Source organism: Xenopus laevis, chromosome 1L, assembly GCF_017654675.1.
Source record: "Xenopus laevis strain J_2021 chromosome 1L, Xenopus_laevis_v10.1, whole genome shotgun sequence".
Classification (NCBI taxonomy): domain Eukaryota; kingdom Metazoa; phylum Chordata; class Amphibia; order Anura; family Pipidae; genus Xenopus; species Xenopus laevis.
In genome coordinates this window covers 181,721,794-181,747,993 of record NC_054371.1, presented here as the reverse complement: position 1 = coordinate 181,747,993, position 26,200 = coordinate 181,721,794, and the positions used below count along the sequence as shown (strand labels likewise).

At 39.1% G+C, this 26,200-nt stretch overlaps 1 protein-coding gene across 1 annotated transcript; it reads left to right on the top strand.

Moving 5' to 3' along the window:
* The first annotated feature begins 266 nt into the window (after positions 1–266).
* Positions 267–26,144, top strand: slc27a6.L (solute carrier family 27 member 6 L homeolog). Its single transcript, NM_001096974.1, is given in 10 exon segments — positions 267–1,060; positions 3,796–4,005; positions 5,786–5,944; positions 9,554–9,678; positions 9,937–10,131; positions 12,826–12,916; positions 13,048–13,246; positions 18,509–18,606; positions 23,663–23,793; positions 25,061–26,144. Coding segments are annotated over 10 exon segments (1,866 nt in total). The 5' UTR covers positions 267–579; the 3' UTR covers positions 25,238–26,144.
* Positions 26,145–26,200: the final 56 nt, after the last annotated feature.

Below are 26,200 nucleotides of genomic sequence, written 5' to 3'. Positions count from 1 at the left end.
TTTTCCTGTCACTGTCGTAATTAGCAGCAGCGATGCAGCGTAGCCTTACACCGTCCCTAGAGCGCACGAGTTTAGTGACGCACCTTTCCTCTCCAACTAAAGGCCACATTTTCATTTGTTCTCGGCTTGACCCGGGCGCATTCTATAAGCTCTACTTGTAAACAAAGAGGTGGCGCTTTGGGGGGGAGGGAGGGGCTGGATTCTTGTATAACTTGCGCTCCATCTCCCCACTAAGCTGCCCATCCCCCTTTCTAAAAGGAACAGGGCGCTTCCCAGGCAGAGTGGCAGACCCGCGGGCAGTGAGAGACACCGCATTGTACAACACAGGACGACCCCACACTGACTGCTGGGAATCAAAGGCACCGTTACTGCAGCTTCTTCTTCATCCACAAACAAGTATCACAGGTGCTAGCCCTCGTGGTTTCCCTAGTTCCATCAACTTATTTGTCCCTATGTGTTGTAACATCATGGTTCCACCCATGAGCACAGGATTAGTGATGCACCTTCTCATCTCTGCTCTCAATACTCAAGTGTGACTCTTAATACTTCTGAGCTTGACTCTTCTCAGCTGTTTTCCCCATGGCTCTCCCTTGGATCACAGCATTTCTGGCTGGCTTGTTAGCCCTGCATTTTCTACAAAGGAGATTTTTCCCTTATTTTTGGGCTGACCTCATATACTTCCTGAAAGTAGTGCGATATGGACTTCGGATCGAGACGTACAAAAGGACAGGCAGCGTCGTGACCGTGGTCGAAAACTTTATACAGCAAGCCAAACGGGTGCCAAACAAACCCTTCCTAATATTTCAGGAACAGGTGCATACATACCGAGATGTGGATAAAAGGAGCAATCAGGTGGCTCAGGTGTTCATGAAGTATTCACCACTGAAAAAGGAGGATACGGTAGCTATGCTTATGAGCAACGAGCCAGACTTTGTGAATGTATGGTTTGGCTTGGCCAAGCTTGGCTTTCGGGTTGCATTTCTGAACTACAACGTTCGCTCCAGGTCGCTGTTGCATTGCTTCCACAGTTGTGGAGCGAAGATGCTGGTTGTGGGAGCAGGTAAAGTATGCAGAGAGTCTCCTGTAATCCTCAGATGTGCTGTTAGATAACTGTACACTGTAGCTCTGTTTCAATGGACTGGAGGCGATTCATGTATAATGACATCACCACTAGGTCAAATGATCCATAGCAGTTACCTATAGATATATATTTGTAAAGCTATAGTAAATTAGAGTTGTACCTTTCTCAGAACTATGAGCATTACCTTATGTTTGCTCCAGCTGAGTTCTCTTTAATGAAGAGTGAGCCCTCGCTTAAAAGGGGACCCGTCACCCAAAAAAAATATTCCAAATCCTATTTTATCATGTTAGTCACGCATAAGTAACTTTAATTACACTGTATAAATTATTTGAATCTTGTTTCCATCAGTCTGGGAAGTCCTCATTACAGCAAGCAGGCAGGAGCCATTTTGTGGACAGTGTTATTAAGACAAACCTTGCATCATCTCAGAATCTTGTTTGTGCACCAGAATGGGGGACCTGATGTCCATCCCCATGCCCTGGCTACACAATTAAATGGGGGAATGTGAGAGCAGTGACATCTAGGAAGTGCTGAATGGAAAGTGAAAGTAATTACTTGCTCCACCTCTATGCCTAAGGCATAGAGGAGGGGCAGGCAATATTAGATCGACAGCTGAGATTTTTAAATGAGCTTACAACAGCTATGAATGCTTTAATAAAAAAAAAATTGGATTTCATGTTTAATTTGAAAATGACTTTTATTATACAGATTTTTATGTCTGAATGACATGTCCACTTTAATTGGAGGCAGAGTACTGTTAAACTGCAGTGTTTTACTTATTGATTTTAGAGATTCTTATAACCTCATGAACAGTGCACTGTGAGCAGAGCATACACCTCTATAGATCATGGGAAGAGAAACCAATTAGTACACTCAATGGTTCTCTTCCCCTCACTTAGAATGCCTCTTGGAGGGAAACCTAGGTTGAACTATCAAACCCTAAAGCCTGTAGGCTTATTCTGGGCAACAATACCACCAGGAACCTGGTGAACAAATTTATCATAAACACTGCACTCACAGGTCATTTATTAAACCAAAATATCTCTACAGAGACCTTTCTAAAGTTTGCAACGTGGGTGAACTATAGCATTGGTACTTCAACTAACAGTTATTAACACGTCCCTGAGAAGTCTTGGGGTACTACCGACCATTGTGTTGTAATGTAATAAAAGCTGTAACCCATAGCAAGCAAATATATATATTTTTTTAAATGGTTGATCACCAGATACTAATCTGTTATGGGGTATAAAAAACTGGAAAACCCTTATTACAGTTAAATTTTTTGTGCTTAAGTTCACACGGATATGAAACAGGAATCTAATCATGTGTTAATAAGCATCACAAGGCATCAGTTTGTGAATTGTGTAACTATTAATGTAATTGTTTTGCATACATTCATCCTTCATTGATTTCTCTAGTACTGGCCAAGTGATGACAGGTAGGAAAAGAAGAGGGAAAAAAAAGTGACTGTTGAACAGTATATCCCATATACAGGTGTAGATATTGATGTTGCCCTCACACATCTGGTGGAGTGGTTGATGGGGAAGAGAAACTTGCAGCGCAGCTGCTTGCTGTGTGTTTCTTTCTTTTTTGTAGTTTTTGTTAATTAGCAACTCTCCATTTTCCAATTTCAGTATCTGGTTGCTAGGGTCCAAATTACCCTAGCAACCAGACATCTATTTGAATAAGGCACTGGGATATGACTAGGTGAGGGCTTGATTAGAAAGATGAGTAATAAAGTAGAATAAATAAAAAATAAGTAGCAATAAGTATAAATTTGTAGCCTTACAGAGCTGACCCCCATTTGAAAGCTACAAAGTCTCAGAAGAAGGCAAATAATTCAAAAACTATAAAAAATGAAGGCCAATTGAAAAGTTGCTTAGAATGAGTCATTCTATAACATACTAAAAGTTAACTTAAACGTGAACCACACCATTAATATATCTATATTTTATAGCAGTGAGTACAATTCGATTATTCACAAGTTTCAATAAGTTGTGTGACCCAAGTGACATCATTAAGGACTGAAGGATAACTAACCTTTTTAAAAAATGTATATTTTATTTTTTGGTAGTTTTTTGGATGCAAAGAGGCTAAAAATATTTTGGTATCTAATTATATTGCAATTTATTTGTTTGGTTACTCCTTTTTCTTGGATTAGAGGGAACAGTTAATTATTTCAAAATTATATTTCATAACCCATAAAATAATGACATTTAAATCCTGTTTCTAGCAAAACATGTTTATTCTGATACAGTATATTCTCATGAGAGGACCTCTTTTCCTATACAAACCGTGGTTTATGGATGGCAGATGCATGGTTTTATTTTTAAAGGAACAGTAACATGAAATTTTTTTACATTCGCAAAGACTTTATTAAGAAATATCTTACCGATACTCCGCTTGCGCTCTTTCTGAAAAGGCAACATGGCGACGATCCATCTGTCGGTACTAGATTTCTCCTCCCTGGCTATCTCCTATAGAAGGCAGGGAGGAAAAATCGAGCGCCGCAAGCGGAGTATCGGTAAGATATTTCTTAATAAAGTCTTTGCAAATGTAAAGTTAAATGTGTGCTGGTGTTTTTTGTTTTTTTCGTTAAGGGCAAACTAATTTTTTATATAAAAAAAATTCATGTTACAGTGCCTTTAAATCAACCTTGAGCTCTCTTGCAGTGTAATCGTGTGAGAGTATATCCTAACTATCTATCTTTGCAGATATGCTAGAAACACTAGAGGAAATCCTCCCGAATTTAAAGGAAGATAACATCAGTGTGTGGGTAATGGCGAAAGAAGTTTCAATCCCAGATGTAAATACTATTATGGACAAACTGGAACTTGTAACAGATGAGCCAGTACCGAAGCACTTGCGTCATGTAACCAGCATCAGAGCTGCAACTCTTTATATTTTCACTTCTGGGACTACAGGTAGTATTTTTATAGTTCTTTAAAGGTGAAACATGAAAGTAATATTGTAATAGTTTAGAGTACACTGGACAAAAAGTAATTTACACAAATGAGTGATGGAAATCAAATTTCCGATTATTACTGAATCCCACGGAGACACACAAACAAAGTGTGCGTGATTCTTTTAATCCTTCCCTATGATTCGCATGGAAATAGTGGATTCGGTGCATTGCTAATTATCAATAGGCAAAAAACATGGCATCAGATGCTATAAAGCTAAAACAGTGATAGGTAAAAGAGCTTGCATTCATATTATGAGGATTATAAAGGATTTTGAACTGCCTTTCTGAGGGTTATTTTATTTTATGTGTAACTGTAGATGTATATAGTTTCTTTGCTCATACTAAAGTCAAAATAACCAAAGCTAGCAGTCCAACGAAGTTAAAGTAACTCTCCAGGTGCACCGCCCTGAGCTTTCAGTAAGGGGAGCGGTCCAAACAGAAATTTGTAGAGCAGGCACTCAAAAAAGGCAATCTATTACAAGGCAATTGGATAAGTAAAATGTATTAATTATGTCAGATAAGCACTTTTTGAGTGCCTGCTCTACAAATTTCTCATAAGGAAAGTCACCAACATAACTAAAAACATGCATGTTTGCGAAAACCATCCAGCATTTAGTTCATCTTTTAAAAAAATAGTTTATTTGATATGAACTAAAACATGGTCTTGAACACCTAATCTTCATTTGTCCCTCAAACTACATGTCAGTATTCAAGTTTAGCATTTGCAGGAACAGGACTAGTTTTTCTGTTTTGGAAACAATCCTGGAGCTCTGAACTAATTCAAGGAATGCTGTAAAAGTTGTCTGACAAGCACTGCACCCATAGGCCAGTAATGACTTCACAGTCCAAAGGGCAAGTGGCCAGTTTTTATTTGATTGCTAGGGTAGGTTTGACAGCTACCATTGTACATGTGTTTGAATAGTAGTAAAACAAACCTTTATTTGCTAATGTTGAAGTCAACATAGAGAAGAGGAGAAGCAGCAAAACAGTAAACAAAAGTGAAAAGGTTGTTGTTATATTCAAAAATCAATGAGTGTACAATAATGTACCAATTTACTTAAAGGTGAAAATACAAACCTCCTTCCTTTTTAGGTCCCTTGTGGAAGGTGAAGAAAGGTGCAGTGACAAAAAAAATATATTTTTTTTTTCACCCAGACACACATGACAAAAATATTTGTTTTTATTTCTGTTGCATTCCAACGTTTCCTTGAGACAGGTTCCAACAGGGACCGAAACGTTGGAATGCAACAGAAATGAAAACAGATATTTTTTATATATGGGAGTGCTGGTTCTTCTGAAAATTTAAATACATATATTTTAACAGTGCACCCCAGCTGGATAAGCTTCATTAGTGTGCCTTGGAGTGCGGATACTCATTGGATATATATATATTCTTTTGCCTGGTCAGATAGTGTTTATGTACCTGTTTTCCATAAGCCCACCTAAATGAGTTAATTTCAAAAATATGGTTATTTTTCCAGCATATAACAAGGCAGGCATCATTATTTTCAGGATATATGCTCCCTTGGGTTAGGGTTTTTTTCATTACAGGGTCTCTAGGGTTGAGTTTGCTGTGGATTTCCATAAGAATATTTCAATTTCTGACTTTCCATTACCTGTGAACTAGCTATTTGACCACATTAACTCAGTGATAATGATAAAAAAATTATTAATTCATCTTGTATGACTGTATATGTTGTCTAGTGTATTTCATGTAAGTTTTTTTTATTTACTTGCAGGTCTTCCCAAGGCTGCCCTTATTAGCCAATTACAAACACTAAAAGGTGCAGCTGGCATCTGGGCGTTTGGTGGCAGAGAAGATGACATTGTTTATATAACCCTTCCACTTTACCATAGTGCAGCCTCTCTCATTGGAATAGGTGGATGCATTTATCTGGGTAAAGTCTGTTCTTTTTCTAACATTATGTTCATAGCAGATTGAATATTTTTGCTGTTTAGATCAAACACATTATCTTCATTTTGTTGTATATGATAGTCATATCAAGCTTTCAGAACATTCCAGTTAAATGCTAGAGTGGATTGAATAGTTTAATTCCTCAAGGCACCAATTTCCTTTTCTACCATATTGTTATAGAGTTTAGTTTTGTCAATAGCGTTTGTTGGGCAGTATGTTTAGAAAACAGTCAATTTTAGTATGGACTAGCTGACCGGAACTCCCCCCCACCTCTTTCTGCTCTCAATATATCAAGTGCATAACCGTTTCATTATTATCCAGGTAAAAGTAGAGTTAGGCAATAAAAATATACTGGGTAACACTTAAAACAGAAAGCAACAAAAAAAGCTTTGGAATTCTAATGTGAAAATATTTCATTCTCTAGAGAAAGGATATCGTGTGGGCCTGGGTTTCATGACGTTAGGTATTTTTAAAGGACATGTAAACCCCCACACAAAAATGTAATCAATGAAGTGCCTCTTTGAAATCTCTAAATACCTGCTGTTCAAAGGTTAACAGTAAGGCTAAAGCATTCCCTTAAAGGAGAAGGAAAGCCCCAGGGCGCAAAACCCCTCCCCCCCTCCCGTGTATTGCCCCCCCTCCCTCCTCCCCCCTGGCCTACCCCTCCCGCTGGGCAAATGCCCCTAACTTGTTACTCACCCCTCTGCGCAGGTCCTGTCCACGGAGTTCACAGTCGCCATCTTCTCCCACGCGCGTCTTCTTCCTTCTCTGACCGGCGTCTTCTGGCGCATGCGCAGTAGGAACAGGTACCGGTACAGCTCTATTGCGCATGCGCCGAATGTCACGAAGTGAAATCGGAAAACTTCGTGACATTCGGCGCATGCGCAATAGAGCTGTACCGTACCTGTTCCTACTGCGCATGCGCCAGAAGACGCCGGTCAGAGAAGGAAGAAGACGCGCGTGGGAGAAGATGGCGACTGTGAACTCCGTGGACAGGACCTGCGCAGAGGGGTGAGTAACAAGTTAGGGGCATTTGCCCAGCTGGAGGGGTAGGCCAGGGGGGAGGAGGGAGGGGGGCAATACACGGGAGGGAGGGGTTTTGCGCCCTGGGGCTTTCCTTCTCCTTTAATCACCTAGGATTCCTTCTACTCCTCTAACCCACTCCGCCCCCTCCCTTGGGAATTTCCTTTGGCTGTTGGCTCATGAGCATGCTGAGTTCTTCTCAACTCATATTACTAAACACACCCTCCAGTCTAGCAGCCAATGAAGAGATGGCATTGCTGGTTCCCATAGAAACTCTGCTCTAGCTGTCTGCTCCTATTTTTAAATCCTAACCCTCTATCCGGAGCTTGGCTTAACCGTTACAGTGCTCAATACAAGCAGGACTTATCATCATAGTAAATTCTGCCTGTGTTAGCCTGCATTCTTCAGTTGCATGCACTTTCCATCACATATGTGCTGTTGGCAGATATAAATGCACTGATGATGTGTCAGTGGGAAAATGGCCCCCGGGTGAAATCTGCTGTTTGTTTTAGAAAAATGTGATGGCGCTGGCTAATGGAGGACATGTATGCAGTAAAAATAATGCCATTTTGTTTGGTGGAATGTGCCCAACTTATATACATGGTAGGAAAATGTAGGCTTTACATGTCCTTTAAGTAAACTAAGACCAGGATCTTCTGTACCAATTTATAAAATAAATATCCTTGTGCATGCCACTAGACACAAATGCTGAACTTTGTAATTTAGAAGCCCAAGAACATCATAATCAAATCACCAGGTAGAAAAAGAATAGGAAGGTTGTGAAAGCTTGCTATGATTATCATCTGAGGTAAAACCTTTATAGGACTTATGCCTAATTTCAAGTGTTACTCTAGGAGAGTGGTGTCCAACTGGCAGCCCGTAACCCCCTTTGTGTGGCCCCCCATTTGAAAGTCTGCCTGCTTACCTTGTGTTGGCTTTATAATGTAGTGATTTAGAGGTTTACCTGCGGGTTCGGGCCGACTACTGCACAAAATCTTCGGTGCGGGTCGAGCTCTTCTCCTGCTTTCCCTGCCTGAGACTTAGTACTGCTGGCTTCCGGCGCCGGAATTTATAGACTTCCGCCTGGCCCGCCCCATCCCTTTTGTGACGTCAGTGCCAGTGGGCGCGGGTCTATAAAAAGAGGGCAGGAGCGGGTGCCTGCCCTATGATCCCTGTGTGCGCCACACTCTGCCTGTCCTATGCGCCGTGTGTAGCTGCTATACGTTCTAGGATGTCAAATGTAACAATTAAAGTTTCTTGTGATTTAGTGGGTCTTGTGCAAGTAGATGAGTTTTTTTCTGAAAGCTTCCACGGTTTGCATATTGACATAGTGAAGATATTTGCATAATATTTATTTTGGCCATGCTGATACTATCAATATGGAGTGAGTCTGTGCTTACTGCTGTCTGTCCATGCTGTCTGTACTACAATCCTTGGTAATATTGACAAGAAAGGGATTGCTTACACCTGAAATGCTCAATGTTAAGTTGGCTTCTTGTGGTTCTTGTGTGAAGCTAGCTTGTCTATCTCTGACAGACCCCATTGTTGAATGATTTGTTGTAGCACCCATTGATGAAGAGACCACTCCCCATGGTTCATCATCTGCCTGCTGAATTTATTCTGCTTCTTAGTTAATTCCCTCCTGATGTAGATTGCTGAAAGAGTTGGTAGTCTTTTGGATTCATCTTGTAATGCCCCCTTGCTGCAAGTGCTTGGAAGTACTCTGTCTCCATGTGCTTTGTGGCTGTGGGGACAGTGACTACTCTGAACAGTAAATCGTCTGGGTACAGGATAATTATGATGATACTTAGGTCCGTGAGACCATGAGAGGAACCAGAACTTGGGTTGATAGGCATAGGGCTGTGCATAGGCTGAATGGCAGGGATGTATGGGGATGTGCAAGTAGGCATCTTGTAGGTCCACCAATGTGAAGACAGCTCCTAGCTCTAGAGTCACTAGAACTGAATGAATTGATAAAACTTAGCTTTTTTTTACCAGGGGTTTCAATGGTTTGGCATCGAGCACCTGTTAAAAAGATCATTCCTGCTTCTTCACAATGAATAAGTTGGAATATAAGCCCTGAAAATATGTGTTGGTAAAGCATATATTTCTTGCTCTAGTTCCTTGCTATTGAAAATGGTATGAACCAGGCCCAGAGGAGGTCTGTGCTTGAAAGGTATGATTTAGCTATCCCCAATAATGAAGAGGACCCAGGAATCGGTTTTCGTTGTTTTCCTTTTTCTTAGAAATTGGGTCAACTGATCAGCCCAACTTTACATCCACAATTTCCCCTGCAGAGTAATGCATAGTTTTTTTTGTTCTGGAGTTTTTTTTAGTTTTTTTTTGTAGTGGAGGCTTTCCTGGATGGTCTGGTCTGCAGTACCAGGGTGATCAAAGTCTGCTTCTGGATCCTCTGGGAGATGCAATATGTTGTAGAGGTGCCACACAGATACAGGTCTAATTTAGCATTATTTTGTTTAAAGTTATGCTTTCCCACAAAAGTTGCGTTGCAGTATGTACAGGTAATTCTGCATTCTTGGGTTAAACAAGCATTTATTGTTTCTTGCAGGTGCTACTTGTGTCCTAAAAAAAAAATTTTCAGCAAGCCAGTTTTGGATTGACTGTAAAAAACATAATGTTACAGTTTTTCAGTATATTGGAGAACTATGTCGTTATTTGTGTAACCAGCCTTTGGTGAGTATAAGCGGTCATATATTCCTTTAAATTCTTTATATTTTATCATGTTTTTTTAAGTGTTTTTAAATGGAATATCCAACTTTTTTCACGGTTTGCTTAAACTAGTCCATCTTTACCGTTTGTGCCATAACGAAACAAAACATTTAAATAATCAGATGATCATTATGTGGACTGACCTTCCTTAAGTGCAGAATTGTTTGTTGCTGCAGATTTTATTGAAAATAAGCTTTTTACAATAAACTTTTTTTATTTTAGAAAGAAGAGGAAAAGAATCACAAAGTCCGTATGGCAGTCGGAAATGGTGTACGTAGTGACGTATGGAAAGAATTCATCAGAAGATTTGGGGATATAAAGATGTGTGAGCTCTATGGTGCTACTGAAGGAAACATTTGTTTTATGAATCACACCGGAAAAATTGGATCTGTTGGGCGATCAAATATTTTTTACAAGGTAGTACATGCCACAATTAGAATACCAGGCACCAGAACTTTTAAGGGTTAATGAGGAATCGTACAAAGTGTTTTGACATAATTCATATGATGTTCAAGAAAAGTCCAGATTCTTTTCAAGTCAGAAGTTCTAAAAACACACTATAAATATACTGAATATGAGACACTGGACTCCCTTCTATACATTCCACATATCGTATACATTTTTTTCATACTGTTGGCATTAATAATAACTTAGCAATTGTAGGATCTCATTTTGCTCCGTTATCAATACAAGTATGGGACCTGTTATCCAAAATGCCAATTTGGACCTCTGTACTTTAATCTCACATTTTGATAAATCTGCCCCTTAGCACTCACAACAGAAAAATTCACCCATTTTCTGTTCAGTCCTATGGGATCAAATGGTGAACTCTTACTTTCCCCTATTGGTAAATACAGTTCTAAAAATGGCATAGGAATGAATAGAACGTGGGTGAATTTGGGTCTGTGGGGAGCTCTCTCACATTTTAATAAATCTGCCCCTTAGTCTCCTAAAATAATTCAAATATTAAATAAACCCAATAAGATGGTTTTGCTTCCAATAAGGATTAATTATATCTGAGTTTGGATCCAGTACAAGGTGCAGTTTTATTATTACAGTGAAAAAGGGATATAATTTTTAAAAATTAGAATTATTGGATTATAACGGAGTCAATGGGAGATGGCTTTTCAGTGATTTTTTTTTTTTTCTAATGAACATTAAATCCTTTTCAGTCTCTTGGGAGCATATCTCTGCCGATCATGCCCCAGGGTACATGAAATTGAAGTCTATGTCCTGCCTTTTATCATAAAGCCTTTAACATTCAGTTTATCAAAACTGTATCACCATTAATTTGGCAACCTGAGAATCAAAAATAACAGAGAATGTTTTTAATGAAGGATAAATATCCAGTAAGAATCAACACACTAAACAATGTCTGGACGCTTTACAAAACTGATTTTTTTTTTTTTTTTTTTTACCCTATTACCCCAAGTTAATCTTCTGTGTCTCCCAAGAGACTGGACACTGAACACTGACAAAAAAAAATTACCAATCTGACCCAATGCTGCCTTGTGTCTGTACTAACTGACACTACCCTGCTGAAAGAAATACGGCTTAATTGAACATTAAAAAAAAAAAAAAAAAAAGTGCACCATGGGCTGTTGCCAAGTAACACATTTTATATTTGCAACAACCACATTTAGGGGCAGATTTATTAAGATCAAATTGAAAATTCTAAAAAAAAATGTTATGATCAAAACTGTCAAATTCGACTAGGGGGTTATCCAAATTCGATTAGAGTTTTTTTTTAAAAATTCAATCTATTTTCAAGATTCATCATACACTGGCCCTTTAAGAATTCGAATGTGACTATTTGCCACCTAAAACCTACCAAATTGCCTGTTCAATGGGAGACGTCCAGGGATCAATTTGGAGAGGTTTGCAGCCTTCCTGACATTCACCAAAAAAAACCTGAATCAATTTTCATCAAATTCGATTCAAGTTTTCGGATCGTTTCAATTCGTCCGAGTTGGAGAAATTTCATTTTATTAATGAGTTTCGAATTTATGGGAGTTTGTGAGTTTAAAAAAACAAACAAACACATGCATTCGAAAATTCAACCCTTGATAAACGGCCCTTTTAGTCTATATTGTGTACCAATGAAAACAAATGCAAAGTGACCAAAGTTGATGTACACAAGGTGCAGGGGAGCCCCAGTGGCTTTAGAGCTGTGCACCCCAAATCTTTAGTGCTGTGAAGACTAAACCCTAATTTCACTAGATGGAGGTTAAATGAACAGATACCCCACTGATCCCTTCAGTGCAACTGTTAAGGTGTTTATCACATGGATTCATATAAACAGAATAGAATTAGGTACAAGCAGTGCAACAAATTCACCACAAAGCAAAAAACTTGGCAACATTGATTTATTAAAGCAGGCAAATATATTTTGGAGATCATACCGATTGTGACATTTTAATGCTCTTATGAGCATTGCTTTTTACTTGCCTACATATAAAGTAGAAATTATTTTTTTCCTTACATATTCACAGTTAAACATCTCTAAATTGGAATAGAGATGAGCACCTAGAGCAGAACCATTTGCTATGACTGCTATTGGTGCTATATTTCAGTCACTTGTAACACAGAGGCCCATTTATCAAAGGTCGAATTTCGAATTCATGTGAATATACTCACAATTGACTGGGAGGTTATTTAAGAAAAAATTTGAATGTCTAATATTCGATCGAATGGTTCTGACGCGTAAATTTGAATCATTCGATTTGTACGAATCGAGTTTTTCTCAGAAAAAAACAAAAAACCTTGAATGTCAGGAAGGCTATTAACATCTCCAAATGGTTCAACGGACCTCTGCCATTGACTTGTACATGAACTGGGCAGGTTTTAGGTGGCAAATATTCTGTTTTCATGGTTGAGGTGTGATAAATATCACATTCGTATTTACATTCGAATAGGTGGATTAAAATTTAATTGTGTGAATTTTGAAACTGGAAAATTCAAATTCACGATTCGACAATTCCCTTTTGTTAATATGAATGCATATACCGTAATACAAAATAATTAACTTTAGTTTGTTTGCTTTTTTTTGCTACTTTGTAATTTTAAAAATAGGTGGTTAACCTATGATATGTTGTTTATGTATTATCCCAGCTGCTGTTTCCATTTGAATTGATAAAATACGACATTCAAAAAGATGAGCCAATTATTAATAAGCACGGCTGGTGTGAACGTGTTAAAAAAGGTAAACTTTAATATTTACATTTTCTCTAGTGGTGGTTTTTTTTTTTTTTTTTTGTTTTTTTTACCGATTTAATTTTTAAACTCCGTGTTTGTATATTGTTTTTACATTTGCTCTTGTTTTAAACTTTACAGGGGAAACCGGGCTTTTAATATCAAAGGTAAACCAAAACAACCCTTTCTTCGGCTATGCGGGAAATAAAAACCACACAACAAAAAAGCTGTTATGCAACGTCTTCAGAAAAGGGGATGTTTATTTTAACACCGGTGATTTGATGGTCCAGGATCATGAAAATTTTCTTTATTTTCGGGACAGGATTGGCGACACCTTCAGGTAATGCTATGAGAGGACAGTGTTGGTATATTTTATATAGTAAATGTTAGTCAGATCTATCCAATAAAAATGCCACCCTGATGTATAGATTATGTTTTTGAAGTTATTCAGTATATTTGTCAATTATGTACCCCTGAGCTTGATCTGCACATTTCCTTTGTGACTCATTGTTACTCTGTAGAATGGTGGCTTTCTGTGGTGGCTACACAAAGGATAGACATGAAACTGCTGAAATAGGGAAAAAAGGTTTCAGGTACAGTGGAGGTAATGGCACTTTCAATAAGAAATGTATAGCTTTAACAAGCTATGCAGCACTCAAATTTCTTTTAAATTGTACGTCCTTGCCTTCCAGCATTGGGCATGGGGGGGGGGCAAAGTTCTGATACACACTGATGTTGTTTAGGTATTTTTCTCCGCCTATCAGTCCTGTGGAACATCCATGTCCTACATCAACTACTGAAACATTGAGAAAGGAGTTGTCTCAATAAACAACACAGGTCTCTGTAAGGGACACCATTTTCAAAATAAAGATTCATAATGTATAGGTTATTAAAGGGATAGTGGCACATTACTAATAGAGCTGGGAGTTATACAATCATCAATCTATTCAGAATGGTTCAATGGAACATCTTCATATACGTGTAAGTTGTGCCTTGCTACATGTGCATCAGCTGGTGCACTGTTCTCTGCAGTAGGTCAAAACACTCCATGTGCCACGAACCTTAAAAGGACCAGTAACAGCATTTGTTTTAAAAAAAAAATTGTTTGTACTTACCAAATAGAAAAAAACACCATGACACGTAACTTTAAATTCGCAAAGTCTTTATTAAGAAGTTACTTACCGATTCTCCACTTGCGCTCCTCTTCAGAAACGGCAACAGGGCGGCGATCCATCGCGCGGCGCTCCTCCCTGGCTATCTCCTATAAAAGGCAGGGAGGAGAAATTGAGCGCCGCACCATGGACCGTCGCTGTTTTTGAAGAGGAGCGAAAGTGGAGATTCAGTAAGTTATTTCTTAATGAAGACTTTGTGAATTTACAGTTAAATGTGTCTTGGTGTTTTGTTTTTTTTTTCGTTGTGTGGTAACATTTTTTTTTTTTTTTTTTTTTATGTTATTGGTCTTTTAATAGGCCTGCACTGCAACAATTGCTGTATGTGTTTTCTATTGATGGGGTTATGTAATGAAAGGAAGTAATTCACTGAGGTGTAGTAACCCCTAGCAGCCAATCGTCAATTAGCATTTACTGGTCATCTATTTAAAAACAAATATCCTACTGGCTACTATGGTTTTCAAATTTAAATTTAGTGTATTTTATTACATATTGAAGTTTGTGAATGTACATATAACTTAAATAGCAAAATGCTTCATTAGGAAATCTTCTTCCTCTGTAGTTACGCCCCTGGTCCCTGGATAGCAGGTCCCATACCTGTGCCCTTTTATTTTGTGATGGGAAGGATTACCCTTAAATTCCCACACTGTGTCACTATGTGCTTGTTGGGATAGGGACATTATTTGGGGGGGGGGGGGGTTGGACGTGCGGGTGGGCATTACTGCAAATTTATTTTTTTGGTAAGTTATACAATTAATAGAATACAGAATATATCATTAATACAGTAGTTCAAATTACATTGACCAATGTTTATGGTGTTTTAGTCCTGAAAAAGCTAATTCTATAAACGCAAACCATCTTCGTTAATAATCAAAGTCATTATGGCAATACCTAATAAACATGCTGGGCGTTCTCTGGGCACAGTTCTGGAACAAAAGCAGAATGTCATTATTTATCATTTTGCCAAAGAACTAGTCATTGGCAGCAGGCTTACATTACTTTTAATTGTGACTCATTTTAGCATGGATTTATTACACAGAGTATGCATTCATAAAAAGCAAGCATGATATCCTGCCCCATAAAAATCAATTACTTTAATGGACTTACAATGCTAATCAGTTTACTAACCAAACCATTTCCTGATTTTTACCCAATACTAAAAATAAACATATTTGGACAGTTTTAAAAATTGTAAACACTCATATTGACCTAACCTGCAATTCTGATTCAGTTTCATTAATGCTGTTGCCATTTATCCAGGACAGACCACTGTGAGACAAAGGGAGGCCAAATCGAGAAGCTGTTGATTGGTAGCTTGCATATTATATTAACTGACCCCCCTGTTAGGGTAAGGTCACACTGGGGGATTTAGTCTCCTCTTCTTTGGGGCGACTAATTTCCTCGAACTGCTTCCCCCTGTCTTCCGCCTACTAGAGTGAATTCTAGCAGACAGAAGACAGGGAGGAGCAGTTTGGGGAGATTGGTCGCCCCAAAGAAGAGGCGATTAGTCAAAGGCGACTAAATCTCCCAGTGTGACCTTAACCTTAAATTGACTCAACCTTTCATTTGCTTTGAAATAGCACTGGCATATTCCTCAATACATTGAAGAGACTTTGCCTGTAACCCATTGTTAGGTTCGCATCACATTTAAGATTGGTATCTGCCGCTTCTGATAAAAACCAAATTCAGCACTGAATAGGTCCATTTATAACTGCAAAAATGAACTAACCTTTTAACATATTTGCAGTTTTTAAGTTGCTGTCTTCTGCAGAAATTGAACGTGCTTAATACTGCGTGAAACAGTTACTATAATTTATTTTTTTTAAAAAAAAAAAAGTTTACCAACATATAGTAGATGTTTAGCAAAACTGTTTCACATTTTTATTCTTCGTTTTGAATGTATTGGATGATTTGCGAGTCCTCCAAGCTGACATTTTTTTTCAAGCTTGCTAACACACACACAGCATGGTTGGAATTACAGTAGGAAAAGTGTGCTAGGTTGAAGCATTTAAAAAAAAAAAAAATGTATTTATAAAATAAGTGAACAATTATCATGAAGCTTTGACTACAATTGAGTGCATGTTTATATCATGTTTTTATTTTTTTAAAATTTTTTAGTTTGATATTGATAGGATGCACTAAATCAGAAACATTTTTTCAGGATTTGTATTTGGCTTAATCCGAGTGCCTCTTTTTTCTAAGCTTTTAAAAATTCCTATATCCAAATTTAGCAGACCCCTTTGTGGAGGAGAGAGTGGATTTGGTTTGTCCCTAGTTATTTAGCCCATCAAAACTGCTACGGCCAGAAAGGGCCATGCATTGAGTAATGGTAGGCTATTCAAATTACCTAACCATAGCATTCTAGTTCAGTACCTGGAACATCAGGCGTTTGTGGAGTGGAACTGCTTAATGGAACAGTTCAGTGTGAAAATAAAAACTGGGTAAATAGAAAGGCTGTGCAAAATAAAAAATGTTTCTAAAATAGTTAGTTAGCCAAAAATGTAATGTTTAAAGGCTGGAGTGACTGGATGTCTAACATAGCCTGGAAACGACTTCCTGCTTTTCAGCTCTATAACTCTGAGCTAGTCAGCGACTTGAAGGGGGCCTGCATGGTACATTTCTGTTCAGTGAGTTTGCAATTGATCCTAAGCATTCAGCTCTGATTCAAAAGCAACAGATATGACCCATGTGCCCCCCCTGAAGTCTCTGATTGGTTACTGCCTGGTAACCAGGGTAACCAGTCAGTGTAAACCAAAAGAGCTGAAAAGCAGGTTCTGGCTATTATGTTACACACACAGTCACTCCAGCCTTTATACATTACATTTTTGCCTAACTAACTATATTAGAAACATTTTTTATTTTGCACAGCCTATTTAGACAGTTTTTATACTGAACAATTCCTTTAAAGAGATGCCAACACTTCAAAAGTACTGTTGCCCAAGAAGAGACGGACAAAGTGGGGGACAGGTCAAGGGTGTATTGCTGCAGAGGAGGCTAGCTAGCGCTCCAAACTTTTTTTATCCATGAGCCACATTCAAATGTAGAATAGAGTTGGGGAGCAACACAAGCATGAACAAAGTTCCTGGGGGATACCAAATAAGGGCTGTGATTGGCTATGTGGATGGCAATCTACAGGAGGCGCTGTTTGTCAGTACATCTGATTTTATGAAGTCAAAACTTGCCTCCAAGCCTGGAATTCAAAAAGCATTGAGGCTACTGACAAACATGCAAGGGGTTGGTGAGCAACATGTCCATGAGCCACTGGTTGGGGGATCAGTTTTCTAGAAAGTAATTTAAGGAGTTTTGAGAAATGTATTAGTGTGGGACATCACCTGATGCAAGGAGGTAGAGTAATCCAGACCCAGAGTGCAATCATGAAGAAAGTTTTTATGCGAGACTCTGTTTTTGTGAACTGAATGGTAAAAAGATTGTTCTGAGCTAAGCACAAGGCTCGGGAGGGAGTGTAGGGAGAGACATAAAGTGAATAAAAGTGCCACCTATTGTAAAATATAAGGATATTATAAGTTACTGGGGAGTTCCATGACCATATAAAAGCGTGAGGCCGAAGGAACTCTGGAACTCTGAGGTCACTTCTAATATCAGCAACAGGGGGTACTTCATTTATTATAATACGCAAGTTTCAGTGAGTCGTGACAGAAATTACATTACTAAGCTCCAATTATAGTCGATGATGTCACTAAGCACAGTTCATAAGTATATAATTTTATAGAATATTCATGGCTCTTGTGTATTGTATGCAGATATATAGCGAGAAGCAGAAGAATGCAGGGCTCTGACAGGAAATATTTGAAGGCTCAAAGTGAAACAAAAAGTGTTGTAGAAAAATAGAGCACTTTCCATTCATTGGCTGATGTAGCCTAGCATATATGTGTTGCCTTGGCATGAGTATGAGCACAGGTAAATAGTATGAGTCAGGGGATGGCCCTTAGAACTCAATAAAATGGTTTTTCTATTTAAGATTATATAATGGCATATACAACACATAGAAAAGTGTACTGTAATGAAAATGGCTTAACTAGATAAAGCAGTGTTTTACATATGGGCTGTTTAAAGCAATATATTTTTTCTAGAGGCCTGCAATGTTCAGATGTATAGATTCCCTTTAAATATTTAAATTTTGAAATATTTTTAAATATAACATTTTTTAACCAAACAAGCGTGCAGAACAGATTGTCCTCTTTCATTGTGTGCTCTTCACTAGCAGAAGCTGCCTCTGAAATATTTAATTAAAACCAGTGATTGATACAGTTTATAAGAAAATAGCTTTTGTGCAGTCAGTTACCAACGTTTGCCTTTTGTTTAGTGAAGCCTGGAAATTAAAAAAACTCGTTCTTGGGGAACATACTGATGTAAGAAGTCATCTTTTTTCTATAAAACATTTAACAAGACCAACAACTTCCATATCTCTTTAGGTGGAAAGGAGAAAATGTTGCTACTACCGAAGTAGCCGACATTATTGGAATGCTGAACTTCATCCAAGAAGCCAATATATACGGGGTGGCCATTCCAGGTAAGGAACCGATCTGTTCAGGAATATCTTTAGCTTTCTACATTAAAGGACAAGGGAAACTCCATAAATTAATGATTTCACCTGAAAGGGCTCATTAAAAATAAAGCTTAAGCTCTCCCAAATCTTGTTCACAAATTTCCCAACATCTTGCTAAGAAACAAACTGATTTCTACAAGTTGTTCTTGTAGTGTCCTCAAACTCTCTGTTTTAAAGACTCAGACTTAAATGCAGACACAGAAGGGATGCTCCAAACTTGTGCATGCATGCAAGTCCTTCTGAGCTGCAAGAAAGAATGAGAAGAGTGTCAAGGGCAAGCAAAGCTGGTGACAATTATTATAATGTAGACAGAAGCAAAATGGTAGCCGCAAACTGCTCCTCGAATCTTTTCACTGGTTAAATTTACAATAATTTTCTACATAGTAGTATCTGAGAGATTTGACTGCTAATACCAGGCTTTTGGCTTAACAGAGTCGGCATCCCTACAGTTAAATGAATCCAGGTAGGGAGGCCTTCGAAGAGAGCTGCTGAGCTGAAGCCTGCACAGCAGTATAAAACTGTTAATATCTCAAACCACTAAAAATAGAAATTTAAAGAGTGCTCAGAGGAGCACCAAGTAAGTTTATAGTAGTTCCTTGTTTTGGTTAAAGCACCTCTTTTCCAGTGAAAACGTTCCTCACTTGACTAACCTTTCCTCATAACAGACTTTCTATAACCATTATCAGCTTATCGACATGCAAGAAGTATGTTCAGCACAAGTCCTTTATCAGTGCTAATATGACCAGCTTAAGTAATAAATATAATATAGGATTACATTGTCAGTGTCAACCAGGAAGATAGACTCTGCTGCAAATCTTTGTATTACCATTGCCAATTATTCAATTGTGGGGTATGTCTAATTCCTGCTAATTGAACTTACTGCTCCTAGCTTTCTGCATCTCGCCATCCAACTCTGCTGCAAATCTTTGTATTACCATTGCCAATTATTCAATTGTGGGGTATGTCTAATTCCTGCTAATTGAACTTACTGCTCCTAGCTTTCTGCATCTCACCATCCAACTCTGCTGCAAATCTTTGTATTACCATTGCCAATTTTTCAATTGAGGGGTAGGTGTTAAAATGCATCAATTTACATTTATCTAGCAATTTGTTGCTTGCTTTAGTGAATAGTTTGGTATGTCCATTTTAATGCTATTGGTGTCTGTTAGATGACCAGACTCAGAGATTCTTCTGTCTTTAACTTGTCTTAATTAATCAATTGCTGGCCCTCACCCATGTGACCCTCTTGCTGTATATCAGGACATTCATTCTAGGGGAAGCATAGCAGGGGTGAGCATGGCAGGAGAGCCATGACAGATTTAAAAACTTAAGTCCATCAAGTTAAAGTACAGAAAGTTTAAGTACAATATATAGAGTTAGACAGAGTTGAACAGCAGTTGGATCGGAGTTGTACTGGAATCTCGAAGCAAACACTGGACATCACTGCTCAACAATTCTTCTATCAACAAGATAAGCCGGATTATACTGTCTAACTATGTTTAATTTGATTGCCTTCTTTTTCTCTCTCTCCTCTATACTTCTGCATATATCCTCTGCACTCCAACATCCATCAAACTATCCTGAAATTGAAATCTCCTCTTCACTGCTCCCATCACCCTCTCTCAATCTAAGCACACTATCTTGTATTGTTAAATCTATTATCCCCTCTCATTCCATCAAACAATACACTGCTCGCACTGTCAAATCTAGGTCACACCTTGTCTCACTCTCATTATTACTGTTACTTGCAGCTGGGGACGTCTCCCCAAACCCTGGTCCAACTCACTCATTTGTACCCTCACTTATTCCTACTCTCAGGCATTCAACAAGGTCTTTTCCAGTCTCTCAGACTTTACGTACTTCTAATATTGCAAACCTAATTCACATAAACCCTCCCTGCCTTTCTCATGTGCCCTCTGGAATGCACGGTCAATCTGCAATAAACTAACAGCAGTCTATGACCTCTTTATAGCTAAATCCCTTCACCTTCTTGCAATCACTGAAACATGGCTCTCACCCTCAGACACTGCTTCACCTGCTGCCCTCTGCTATGGAGGCTTCTCACTTACTCACACTCCTAGACCGGATGGCCGTCATGGCGGTGGGGTGGGATTTCTTCTCTCTCCCAAATGCAGGTTTCAAAATCTAACTACACCGTCTTCTCTCTCCTTCACTTCTTTTGAAGTCCACAGCATACGTTTGTTTTCTCCAATCTCTCTGCGTGTTGCTGTCATATATACCCCCCAGGTCCCTACTCCACCTTCTTGGATCACTTTGCTACCTGGCTTCCATACTTTCTCTCCAGTGAGACACCTGCTCTCATTTTAGGGGACTTCAACATCCCCATTGACAACTCTGCTTCTGCTGCCACCTCTAAACTTCTCTCTCTAACAGCTTCATTTGGTCTCTCTCAGTGGACCGACTCACCTACCCACATCGAGGGTCATGCTCTTGACCTTATATTCTGGCACTCATGCTGCCCATCCAACTTAATAAACTCTCCCTACCCTCTGTCTGACCATCATCTACTCTCCTTTCAGATACTGCTTTCACCTGCACCTTCACAACCATCTCTCTCTACCCACACGTACAGAAACCTTAATGCCTTTGAACCACAACAATTATCAACAGTATCAGCACAATCCATATCTCATATTAATACTCTCTCCTGTCCCAATATGGCAGCTTCTCTCTACAACGATGCCCTTTCAACAGCACTTGACTCCCTTGCACCTTCTATCACCCGTCACAGCCGGCCAGCTAAACCTCAACCCTGGCACACTAGTGTAACATGGTACCTCAGAAGATGTAGTAGATCAGCTGAGCGACGGTGGAGAAAGTCACGAACTGATCCTGATTTCATCCACTTCAAATTCATGCTCTCCTGCTATAACCGAGCTCTATCATTAGCCAAAGAACAATACTTCTTTTATCTAATATCTACTATGTCCTCCAAACCACAGCAGCTGTTTGCCACATTTAACTCACTCCTATGCCCCCCTCCACCTCCTCCACCTATTAATGTTACTGCCCAAGACCTTGCTAATTTCTTTAATGAAAAAATCGATCTCATTAGGCTGAGCATACCGTCCGACAACAATCTCAGACCAACGTGCAGTCCACTCACATCTACCTTCACCCCTGCAACTCTAGATGAAGTCAGCAAACTTCTAGCCAGCTCAAAACCCACCACCTGCTCCCTTGACCCCATATCCTCTCGCCTTCTCCACCGAATCTCTGATACACTCTCTCCTGCACTTACCCACCTATTCAATCTTTCACTCTCTACTGGTACCTTTCCATCATTATACAAACAAGCACTAATCACTCCTATCCTCAAAAAACCTTCCCTTGATCCCAGCTCTCCCACTAACTATCGACCGGTCTCCCTTCTTCCATTCGCCTCCAAATTACTAGAAAGGCTTGTTTATAAACGCCTGATCCAGCATCTCACTCACAACTCCCTCCTCGACCCCTTGCAATCTGGCTTCCGCCCATCACACTCGACTGAAACTGCCCTCACCAAAGTAACCAATGATCTTCTATTGGCAAAGTCTAAAGGTCATTATTCCATTCTAATCCTTCTAGATCTCTCTGCAGCCTTTGACACAGTTGACCACACACTCCTCCTTGACATTCTACACTCATCTGGCATTCGGGACACTGCTCTTTCATGGTTTACATCTTATCTGTCTGACCGTTCCTTTAAAGTTTCCTTCTCTAACTCTACTTCTACTACTTTCCCACTCTCTGTTGGAGTTCCTCAAGGCTCTGTTCTTGGCCCCCTGCTGTTCTCGCTCTATACAACTTCACTAGGAAAACTCATTCAGTCATTTGGACTTCAGTATCACCTTTATGCTGATGACACCCAGCTCTACTTGTCTACTCCTGATCTTTCTAATTCTGTCCTTTCCCAAGTCACAGACTGTCTCTCTGCTGTCTCCTCCTGGATGTCACAGCGCCACCTGAAACTGAACCTTTCTAAAACAGAACTCATCATATTTCCTCCAAGATCTTCCCCTGTCCCTCAGATATCACTCACCGTAAACAACACCACCTTTCATTCCACCACACAGGCACGCTGCCTAGGAGTCATCTTAGACTCTCATCTGTCTTTTTCACCACACATTCAAACACTTGCAAAATCTTGCCGTATTCAACTGTGCAACATTGCTCGAAACGACCCTATCTCAGTTCAGAATTAACTAAAACACTGATTCAGTCTCTCATCATCTCCCGCCTTGATTACTGCAACTTACTCCTCGCAGGTATTCCAACAAGTCACCTTTCACAACTCCAATCTGTTCTAAATGCGGCCGCTAGACTCATTCATCTAGCTCGCCGCTCAACATCAGCTGCTCCCATATGAATGTCCCTTCACTGGCTCCCAATCTCTTCTAGAATCAAATTCAAATTACTTACACTCACATTCAAGGCCCTTAATAATGAAACCCCTCCCTATATTTCATCTCTAATCTCCAAATACACTCCTTCACGAAAACCTACGCTCTGCTTCTGATCTTCGCCTCACTTCTCCTCTGGTCACTTCTGCCCATTCTCGTCTACAAGACTTCTCTCGGGCTTCTGCTTTTTTCTGGAACTCTCTTCCACAAGCTGTCAGACTTTCTCCTTCCTTCCAAACTTTCAAGCGCTCCTTAAAGACCCATCTGTTTAAAGAGGCCTATTCGATGTACCTTAACTAATCATTGCTGTATCAAAAATGACAAAGTGTTTATATAATCCTAATGTCTCAATTGTACCCTAACCTTTTAGTTTGTAAACCCTATTGTACTCTGTAATCCTTGTCTGTTATCCACCATTTATTCCCTGTTTGCTATAACTGCAGTAAAGCACTGCGTATCTTGACAGCGCTATATAAATAAATGATTGATGACTCAAATGCTTTATTTATACAAATAAGTACTGCAGTGTGCCAGTTTAAAGAAACAAGGGCTCTCTCTTATACATGTCCTCCTTTATGTTGTTATTAATTATATTTTACTTTACACTTTTTTTCCAGAACATGAAGGAAAAGTGGGGATGGCATCCATCATATTAAAACCGGAGGAAACATTAGATGTTAAGGGCATTTATGAGCAAATTGTGACATACCTACCTGGCTATGCTCGTCCTCGATTTCTAAGACTACAGGTACCATATTATCAAGATTGTTGTGCTTGTTTGACCTTTTGATCCAGAGGAATATGTTGTCCACATTGGCTTATATGTATCGATCATATGGTCGCTAGTGATGGGCGAATCTGTACCTGCAGCGAAAAATTAGCAAAATGTGTTGGTCAATGGGTGTCGAAATAATTGACTCGAGTGACTATTTATACGCGCAACTATTTGTTCCAAATGCATTAGTCAACTGGCGTGCAAATAATTGACGCGCAGCAATTTTTATGCACTCGCAAACACATTGGCCAGTGGCGAAACGCAGAAATTCACCGCGGATCCATTCTTGGTGAATTTATTAGCCCATCACTAATGGCCACAGTTTCTTTGGTCATGTCTCCTTGGCTTTTTCATTTAGCTGTATATTGGCAGAAATATTCTAATTATACAATATCGTTGGATATTAGGCTAAAGCCACAGTAGGCTGTTCAAAGCAGGCTGAGAAAAAGCTGAACGGCTTACCTCAAACTGCTCTGATGTCTGCATTAACAGCCATTGTGATGCCAAAATCCACTCCATGTTCCTGCAATGCCTTTTAATGCAGACAACAAAGAAGACTAAGCAGAGTGGTTTGAGAAACAGCCCAATGTGATCATTGCCTTATATCGGTGATCCCCAACCAGTAGCGCGTGAGCAACGTGTTGCTCTCCAACCCCTTGGATGTTGCTCTCAGTGTCCTCAAAGCAGGTGATTATTTTTTAATTCCAGGCTTGGAGGCAAGTTTTTGTTGTATAAAAACCAGAAGTACTGCCAAACAGAGTCTCCTGTAGGCTGCCAGTCCAAATAGAGGCTACCAAATGGCCAATCACAGCCCTTATATGGCACTCCAAAACATTTGTCATGCTAGTGTTGCTCCCCAACTCCTTTTACTTCTAAATGTTGCTCACGGGTTCAAAAGGTTGGGGACCCCTGCCTTATATGAACAATTACTTTGTTTCCCAGGATGGCTCAATCTGGAGTTGAGATGGCAGATTTGTTCAGTGCTAGTGGACCAGCACATGTAGTAAAGGAGGAGCAAATTAAAGTAGTAGATCATCTTATTTCCCACAAGATATCAGTGTCACTTTAAATACCATTGCACCTATAAAATAAAAACTATTTTGTTTGAGCAGACATGCAATGAGGGAAATGAAACAATACTTTATTTGCCCCCAGGTTAAAAAATACATTTACTAAAGGTATTATATTTATGGGTAAATGAGTGAAACTTTTATTTATATTTTTTTATTTATTTTTGTAGGACAATATGGAGATGACTGGAACATTCAAACAGCAAAAATTCCGTCTTGTGGAACAAGGATTTAATCCATCAGTAGTGCCCGATCCACTTTATTTCTTAGATGATTCTGAAAAATCCTATGTCCCATTGACCAAAGACATTTATGAAAAAATCCTGAGCGGGCAGATAAAACTCTAGTTATCCAAGTTCATGTGGATTTCTGGGACATTTAGCAATAGTGCGAGTTCTAACAGTAGTTCCATCCATTTTAATGTGACCTTTAACAGCAGCTATCCCAGTACAATGAATAGATGGATGTACTTGCTGGGGACGATAGATTATCTCCAGTTTAAAGCTAAAGCCTTAAGGTCCCCATAGACGCAAAGATTTTTCTTTGCTGAATGACCGATTTTAGCAAAATCCGACCAATCCGTCAAATTATCGGGAAATTAGTGGGAATCATTCCCAGTGCAATCTATCTATGTTTGTAGGGCCAAGACAGCAGCTACCCTCAGTTTTCCTGGCAATATCGCCTGAAATGGTCTTTTTAGTTGATGGACAAATCGTACATTTATATGATCGTTTCGAGATAATCGTGGTCTCATGATAACAAAAAGATCTTTTAAAGATCTTTACATCTATGGCCAGCTTTACTCATAACAATATCTCACAACTGAGAAACATTCTACTGTGCAGATTACAGCTGGTTTTTAGGCAGGAGTGATTGGCACGTGTTTATTCCATTTTTCTCTACAACTTCATGAATGTATGGTTTTTCAATAGCCATGGTTAACAGCTTAAAGCTACAGCATCTGTGAATCCTACTTTTATCTAATACTCATTCCTCAGAAATGCCTAGAAAGGCAGTCAAAAAAAAAAACACCATTAATGTGGTTGAAAAGTCGTCCATATAAAGTACATTAATACGTGTATTAATTTTTTTTAACCATTGTGATATCTGTCATCTGTGCATCTTGTAGTAGTTCAGCCACATTTAGAGGCCTTTTGATTGAAATTCCAATTTGTGAAGTTTTTTTTCTAAACAAAAATTTACAAAACTCAAAATGTTTGCTTATTAATAAAGCCTATAAAACTATGAAAAAAACAAATGCATAATTCATATTCTATTCATGGTCTACAAATAAACAACAATTCCATTGA